General features: G+C 61.9%; 1 protein-coding gene across 1 annotated transcript in view; it reads right to left on the reverse strand.

Annotated features, from left to right (window-relative positions):
* FGF2 (fibroblast growth factor 2) overlaps nucleotides 1-4,084 on the reverse strand; it is a gene marked incomplete at its 5' end in the record, with an annotated part of 35,573 nt that extends 31,489 nt beyond the window's left edge. The window contains one exon of the mRNA XM_045830804.1: nucleotides 3,574-4,084. Coding sequence (XP_045686760.1) covers nucleotides 3,574-4,084 — 511 coding nt within the window. The remainder of the gene's footprint in view (nucleotides 1-3,573) is intronic.
* Between the last annotated feature and the right edge of the window lie 4,434 nt (nucleotides 4,085-8,518).

Raw genomic sequence — 8,518 nt, forward strand, 5'->3', positions numbered from 1 at the left:
GGCCTGGAGGCAGGGAGGGCGCAACGGCAGGCCCCTCCCGGGAGAAGCCGAGGGCAGGCCTGCGCCTCACTGCCTTCACGGGGGACACATGCACCGCTACACCGCCCTCCTCCTGCGCCTCACCCCGCTGTGCCGCGTGTGCCGCTGAGGGCCAGCTGTCCCCTCCCCCGAACGCCTTCGCCGGGGTCACTGCCGTCGCAGACGCGTTCCCCTCACACGCCCCGTGCACGTCCGGAAGAGGCCCGCCAGAGCACCCAGGGTGCCAGAGGACGGCCGGCGTGTGGCACGTGCCAGGGGAGCAGACTGGCGCCGCAGCTTGCTGGCACCTAGACCCTCGCAGCAAAGGGGGGCTCCCCCAGGACCAGGAGGAAGGGCAGCCACACGGGCCCCCCCCCCCGAGAGTGAAAGGACGCCAGCAAACACCCAGGTGCATGGGAACGTGGAGCCGCAGGCACCCAGAAGCAGGAAACGCTGCGTTCGGGCCCCTTCCAGCCGCCCTTCCTGCCGCCTCTGTCCCCTGCCCGCCTCTGTCCCCCTGCCCAGTCTTCCTCTCGGTGCCGGTGCCACCTCCCCGGCACCCCGCACCTCGGCAGTTTTTCAAAGCACCCCTCCAAAATGCCGGTGCTCGGGGTCAGCTCTGGGGGAAGGAGCTGCATCACAGTTTAAGTCACATGACGTGTTCGCGTCCGACAGAAGCTGCACTCTTCCTCTGAGAGGGCTCCGTGCTCGGGCGCCACCAGGGAAGACAGCGTTCGCAGCCGCGGATTCGGCCTCCGACGCCGACTCTCGGGCCGGCCGGATAGAACGGCCGGGGGGGCGGCCAGCCCTGGGTGTTCCGGAGTTTCAAGCAGGTCTAGACGCCTGAGCTGTGGTCAGTGGGAGGCTGCCGGCCACCAGCAGTCACGTGTGTGCGCACCGGCCAGTGTGTCTCTTCTGGGGGTGCGGACGCGGCCGAGAGAAGGCGGGGGCACGTCCTCACTTGTCTTTCCACCGGTCTCTCCTGGGTCCGGTCCGCTGCCGGCAAACTACACGGACTCACACTAAAGCCCGAGCTGGGCTGCACGCGAGTGGCCTGAACTCATCATTTTCAGGTGCGTATTCATTCTTCCGGGCTCCCGCCCGATGAAAGGTGACCTAGAACAACCGGCTCACCCCCCGAGCCGGGGCGAGGACCCCGGCACTCCGCACGGCCCCTGACCACCCGCCTGTGGCCGGTTACCGAGCAGGCAGGGCCGCACAGCCCCGGCGCTGCTGGCACGTGGGTCAGAACGCGGTCCCCCGTGCACCGTGGGGTGTGCGCCAGCACCCCGGCCTCGCCTGTGAGATGGCAGCAGCACCCTTCATGGAGCGATGACCACAGACGTCTCCAAGCACTGCCAAACACTCCCTGGGCGGCGAGATCACCCCCGTCTGAGAACCACTGAGTTATAACAGGGTTACAGGAGTGGCCACGGCTGGGAAGGAAAGGTAACCATCCTTTTACGAGGGTTGACACGTGGCCTGAAGTTCAGAACGACCCTCAGTCAGGAGCCCCCACAGCGCTCTGCTGACGGACGCCCGGCAGCCAAGGCCGCAGGGAAAAAACTTGAGTCGGCAACTCAGAACGTGTCTGAGGGGGAAAGAGGTGGGGAGGGGGAAGCCCGCCAGAAACTTCATCTGGGGGAGCCCGCAGTCTTCCAGCCGGGGAGCGGGGTCCGCTGGAGGACCGTGCAGCGGCTGCGACGCCCCTGCAGCTGGTCCGCGCCCGCCCGCCCGGCCAGCACCGCCCAGCACCGCCCAGCAGGCAGAACGCACAGCACAGCGGGCGGGCGGCCGAGGTGCAGCAGCGGGGACAGCCGGGGACCAGCGCTAACCCGAGCAGCATCGGCCCGGACCTCCTGCTCAGTTCAGTTGGGCTGGGTAATGCGAGTGGCTGACAGAGCGTTTAAATTACGGCAGGCCTGAAAAAAACAGTAGCATCGAAGACCTGCATCTTTTTTGCCTGTCGGTACTTTGGCATCTGTAAAGACCCAGCCGCCGCCAAAGCGCGCTCCCTGACCTTTGTCAGCTCAGGTTTGGTGGCAGGGCTTCCTGGGCTTCCGCCTTCCCGAGCGGGTGGCATTCACCAGCTTCCCGACGGACCGAGTTAGCGCCTTAGCTCCCCCCTCCTCTCAGGTAAATGGGCCCCCAAATCCTCCACCTGAAACCCCGGAGGGAAGGGGTGCGGACACATGACCTTCCTAAACATCGATTTGTTGTTCCACTGTATGCATTTGTGCGTCCGTTGGTTGTTTTTCGTATGTGTCCTGACGGTAGATCAAGCCCACAGCCTTGGTGTGTGCGGACGATGGTCTAACCAACGCGGATGCCTGGCCAGGGCCTGGAACGCACAGCTGTCAACGCAGGTGTCTGGCCCGCGCCTGCGGTTACACTATCCTGGGGCCCTGGTCCTCTCACTCCAAACCCCAGCAGCCACGTCCATCCGCCCAGCCCCCACACGCTCCTTCCTCTCTGCCTCGGGGCGGAAGGGGGGGGGGCTCTCACAGTGTGCCCCGGCCAGCACCCCCCGGGGACTCGCGGCAAGTGCGAACGCTCGGCCCCCCTCGAGCCCTAAGGAGTCAGCTACTGGGGCGCGGGGCTCCGCGGTGTGTTGCGGCGCACCCTCGGGTGCTCCCAGAGCAGCCTGCACTCCGCGGCGGACCAGCGACTCCGTGGCGGTGTTTGGTGTTTCCGTGACCACCAACGGATGGTTTCCACAGAACGCAGGCGGCGGACAGAGGTCCCCACGCACCGTGTCCAAAGTCTCCAGCGCCCCTCGGCCCCAAGCGAGCGACACGCTACCCCTTTGGGGAGGCCCCGCTCAGGGTCCCAGAGCGAATCACCGCAGGTGGAAGGGAGAAGTTTCTGCAGTTTTCCTCACTGTTGAAACAAAGGTCTGTCGCATTTTGTTCAGAATCCCCTCCCCCCCTTTTTTTTTCCTGTTTCAGCTTTTGGGCAATTCGGGAGGGTGGGGGAGAAACGGATGGGGAGCGCTGGGTGCCAGCCGCTCGGGTCCTGCCGGATGGGCATTTGAGGGCGCGACTCGGGAAGCCGTGCTTCCAGCAAAGAGCGCCTAACTCGGCCGCGTCCCCCCGGTCCTCCCCCGCGCCCGCGGGGCTGCCGAGTGCTCCGAGAAGAGGTCGGGACCTGGGGCGGGGGACACGCCTCTCCTCACCGCAGGCCTCCGGACGCGACAGGTTGTCGCCCAGACGGGAGCGGGCCGCGCGCCCTGCGGCTCCGAGCCCAGGGGACGGTTTACGGGGAAACTGGCACCCGCAAAGCCCGGGGGGGCGCCTAACCCGACACCGCAGCCGGGCGATGAGGCGGCGGGCGGTGAGCCGGAAACCACCAAGGGCCGCGCGGAAAGAAACCGCAGTCCCACTGGGTCTGAGTAAAGGGCAGTCGGAGCGCGGAGGCTGGAATGGAGTGGAGGAAGAGATGGAAATGGGGGGCTGGAGTGGAGAGGAGGGCGCACCCCAGAAGGCGGAAACGGGGGGCTGGAGTGGAGAGGAGGTGGAGCCCCAGGAGACGGAGGTGGGGGTGGCCAGAACTCACTGTGTGGGTCGCTCTTCTCCCGGACCCCGTCCACTCGGCCGTCGGGGTGGATGCGCAGGAAGAAGCCCCCGTTTTTGCAGTAGAGCCGCTTGGGGTCCTTGAAGTGGCCGGGCGGGAAGGCGCCGCTGCCGCCGTCGTCCGGCAGGGCGGGCAGCGTGGTGATGCTCCCGGCGGCCATGGCCCCACCGGGGCCCTGCCGGGGTCCCCGAGCCCCTGGCGCCGCGCGAGGAGCCGCCGCCCCTCGGCCCCGGCCCCCGACTCGCTCCGAGGCGCGGCCCGGGCCCCGGCCGCGGCCCCGGCCTCGGCCCCCCAGCCTCCCGCCCGGCGGCGCTCGGCCGCGCCCGGGGGCCCCCAGCCTCGAGCTGCTCGTCCCTGCCCTCCCCGCCGGCCCGGGAGCCCGGGTGTGGGGCTCGGAGTCTCCGCGGCCACCACGCTCCGGAGGGCCCGGGGTCCTGTTGCGGCCGCAGGCAGCGCGTCCGCCGCTCTGGCACCGCCGGGCCTCGGCGTCACCACTTCTACATCTCCGCCCCCGACACCCCCACCCCACACGCAGCTCCCCGCCCCCTGCGCGCGCCGCCCCCTGCCCGCTCCGGGGTTTCGGGGCCGGGCGCTCGGGCCGCAGGACGCAGGCGCGCGAGGGCGGCCCGGTGGGGGCCTGAGCGGGGCCGGGGTGGGGAGGTGCGGGGCGTGCGGGGGTTCCACCCGGCACCTCCCCCCGAAGGCGCCCCAGCCCAGGCCTGCGCCGAGAACCACGTCTAGCCCTTCCCCGCACCGCCGAGTTCTAGCGCGCAGCCAGCAGTGACGCAACCTTTAAAAGTTTAGGGGCAACTTGCTACCCCGCTGTCTCTCCGGGCCAGCGTTTCGGGCCGAGGAGCTCTGTCCGCCTCCGCGGAGCGGAGGACTCGGAAGTGGGGGGCGGGGTCCTGTGTCCCAGCAGGTTTTGAACGCGTCTGCCCCGAAAAGAGAGGGCGCCCCCGCGGGACACGAGCCGCTGCGATCCAAGGCCCACGTTGCAGTCATTTACCGAGGAAAGGCGAGGAGGAGGCCGCGGGGCGGGGAGCGGGCTGGGTTGCCAAGAGGAGAGGTTTCCTTTTAGCCAAACCAACTTGAGTGGGGCAACTCGAGGGCGAAGATGGGCCCCAGATCCCTGCCGTGAGGGACGCGCGTGCTCACGTCTGCGTCCTAAACTGGCACCAACCGGAGCTGAGTGGCTGGGCATTTCCCGGACACGGCGCTTGGGCGGAAACCCCGAACTGCGCGGCACTGAAGTTGGTTGCACTCCGGTAGTTTTCGGGGGAACGTAAGAAGCTCTGCGGATTAGCAAGCTATCCGTCCATAAAGCTCGATACGCTGAGAGCCCACCGGCGCAAAGCATTTCGGTAGGTGTGGGGGGACATGCCCAGCCAGGCGGGAGACGCGGAGGGGCATGGACGAGGCCAGTGCCGCCAGGGAGCGCCGAGGCCAGGGGGAGTGAAATGAAGTGAGGTTCCCCCCACGAGGGCTAAGTCAGCTTGGGGGCAGGTGGGGCTAAGGAAAGCTTCTAGGAAGAGGTGAGCACACAGAAATTCGTCTATTGAGGAACATAGGTCGTTTCAAAAGATCACCCACGAGTGCATTTGTTCGCTAGTCTCCAAGAGGGCTCAGCCCCAGACGCGTGTCTGGGGTGTTCGTTAGGAGGGAGAGTGGCTCCCAGCTTTGAAGGCAGGCGTGCTCTGCCCCAGCTAGTCTGTGCTCTGCGAGGCCTCTCTCCAAACGGACAGGTTTTTCCTGCACTGGAGGTCTGTGGAGACCGCTCCCTCCCACGAGGTCTCCGCAGGCATCCCGGGGAGCACTGGCCTGCAGCGCTGGAGGGGGAGAGAGAGGAGCACAATGGGGCCACTATAGCCAGGCTGCTAAGTCACTGAAGTCACGTAGGTCTGGGCGTGAAGGGCCGACTCTGTTCCCGCTTCCACCTTCTGAACTTTCCAGTCCCGGGTCGTCCAACCTCCAGACACCCCCCGACGCCCCCCTGAAGGGCTACGAGGAAGGAAAGTTCCTGCATCCAGAGCGCCTGACCTCCATCACCCAGGCCACCGGCCGTGGGGAGGATCGCCATCTGGGACCAGTCCTGAGGCTAAGCACCCGGAGCGGATTCTTCTCGAGATCGCACTGCTTAATTTATGAGGGGAACTCTTGGCTTTTCTTTCTTGTTTGGAATGCTGTGGGTATCGCCCAGTCGTGTTTCTGTTTGCAAACCCTAGGACCCTGGAATAAATCTTTATCATTTCTTTCTAGCCAGAGAGTCTAGATTCTCTTCCAGTTCATTCAATAGAGAGCCTAGCGATTGCTCACAGAATTAAACGCGCAGTCGCTGTGTGGGGTAGCAAGTCCATTCTAGTGTGCGTACAGAAGACATGCGAACATGTGGGCGCACAACACGTGTGCTTGGGCGGTCGGAGCGGCATCATTCCCAGGAGCCCTGCGTGGAAACAGCCCGAGTGCCGACCAGCTGATGACACCAGATGACGAGAAACAGTGTGCAGCACAGTCAGAGAACGGGTGTTTGGGCAATAAAAAGGCATGACATGCGCATACAGGCAACAACACGTGTGAACCTCAGAGCGGAATGCTAAGTCGAAGAGGCCAGACAGGAAAGCCCATGTAGTGTGTGATTGCATTCACACGACTCTCCGAGACACGCAAGTCCAGGCAGACAGAAGCAGGTCAGGGGTTTCCGGGGGCTGCAAGCGGAGGGAAGGGGGGGGTGACCGCTGATGAGTGTGGGTTGTTTGCGCGTTTGTTTGTTCGTTTCAGGGACGAAAAGCCTCCGGAACTAGATAGTGACGAGTATATTGAAAACACACTGAATCGCATGCTTTAAAATGGTAAATTTTATGGTGCGCAAATTATAACTTAGAAAACTAAAGAAATGCGTGCTGAAATAAAAATAAAATATTCCTCTCATAAAGTTGAGAGGAAAAGAGAGAGAGATGACCAAGGACAAGGTGACCTGGAGACTCATGAGCCACAGACGGCAAATACACTGTCGGGGCATTCGGACGGGCAGTTTAAGAGTGTGCACACCACGTCCTTTAAGGTGCGAAATTAAATATCATTTGACCCAATGTTTCTGATGCCAGAAATTTACCCTAAAGAAAAAAATAAACAAATACATTTAGCAAGCTCGCCTTCCAACACGACATCGATTCTAATGGAGAAAAAAGGAGAGAGAAACCAAATAGCAATAAAAGGTGAAGGAACTAATCTGAACAAATCACGTTCTGCTCCCACTGACTGGTGTGCTGCACATGGCCGCACGCACAGCTCTGTGGGAGCAGGCGCAGCGTGGAGGGCCACTCGCAACACACTGTCAGCCGAGAGAAGCAGCTGGCAAAGCTGTGTCAGTGTCTGTGGTGTCTCCGCACTCCCAAACACCTACTAGAAGGACATCTGTTAAAGTGCTAATCCTGATTCCTTTGGGCGGTGAGATTGTTTTTGTTTTATGAAAATAGCCTCTGGCTGCTCACTATCACAACACATGTCTAAAACTGTACCTTGCCTATCTATTTGTTTTCTTTCTTATTATCAGTCCCCTCTCCCCAGTAGAATACAGGATCGACCTGTTTGTCCTAAACACTGCAGCATCGTCGGGCCCAGAGGCACTGAGCAGGGTGTTGATAATTTTTTTTTAATGCGTGCATGCATTAATTTTGTTTTAAAAAGTTGTCTTTGAAAACCAGGCTCCTCGTCTACGTGACGGTCAGTGATTGTGGGACTCGAGATGTGAATCGTTCTTCTAATGGAGCCTTTTTCCTCGTGACACCCCGCTGAAGTGCACAGGTGACTGTCTTCCCAAACCCAGCACGACGCACTAACCCCATCAGCCCCCGCGCCGTTCCCGTGACGACCGTCCCGCGTGGGCGTGGCGGGGCGGAGACAGCCGGCACCGGATGCTGTGTCCGCCTGCGGTGGGAGGAGGGGCCGCATGTCCGCCTCCCGCCCCGGGGGCAGCAGGTTCCAGTCTCTACAGAAAAATGTTCTGTGAGTGACATCGACTTGGTGTCCTGGGTTTTAAACAACAAACACACAACAAACACACACACAAAAAATTCCTGAAATAGCCAAGGCTTGATTGTGTTACCTTCGGCAATTTTATTTTATTTTTTAAAAGATTTTATTTATTTATTTATTTATTTATTTATTTATTTTTAGAGAGGGAAGGGAGGGAGAAAGAGAGAGAGAGAAACATCAATGTGCGGTTGCTGGGGGCCATGGCCTGCAACCCAGGCATGTACCCTGACTGGGAATCGAACCTGCGATGCCTGGTTTGCAGCCCGCGCTCAATCCACTGAGCTACGCCAGCCAGGGCGGCAATTTTATTTTTAAATATTGTCCGGTTACCCTGACCGGATGCCCGAGCTCCAGTCACTCACCGCCCTCAGGTGTCTGTCCGCGTGACTGCACCGGCCAGGGGACCGGGCTCCTCCTGGGGACCTCGGTGTTGCCTCCCGAGATCCACCACGACGCTCAGAAAAATCGAAACTTCGGGGTGTGTCCCACTCCTCAGCGCCCTCCGGGGCCCCCCCGAGCACCACTGGAAGGCTGGGCAGAGGTTTGTCCTTACACCTCCGCCAGCGGGGGGCGCCAGACGCGGTCGTCCCCATCCCGTGTGCGAGCTGGGTGGGCGGAGCGCGAGTCCAAGGGGCCCAGCGTTCCTCACGTCAGTGCCGTCCAAACACATGATCACCGATGAGAAATCCGTTACACAGGCGGTCCCTAACGGGGGGCCCAGTTATTCCTTAGCCTCTGCCTGACCTGCTCGCGTTACAGAGAGTCTGTCTAATCTCGGTGTCCAGCTGTTCTTCCTTCACGTTAGTGTAAAGGGGCATCTTGACCCTCCGTTCAGAGCACTTGTTCTTTTAACGTGTAAAGATTGGGGAAAAAAACCCAAAACCCCCTGCCTTCT

Source organism: Phyllostomus hastatus, unplaced genomic scaffold, assembly GCF_019186645.2.
Source record: "Phyllostomus hastatus isolate PE091 unplaced genomic scaffold, TTU_PhHast_1.1 phas_contig_159, whole genome shotgun sequence".
NCBI lineage: Eukaryota > Metazoa > Chordata > Mammalia > Chiroptera > Phyllostomidae > Phyllostomus > Phyllostomus hastatus.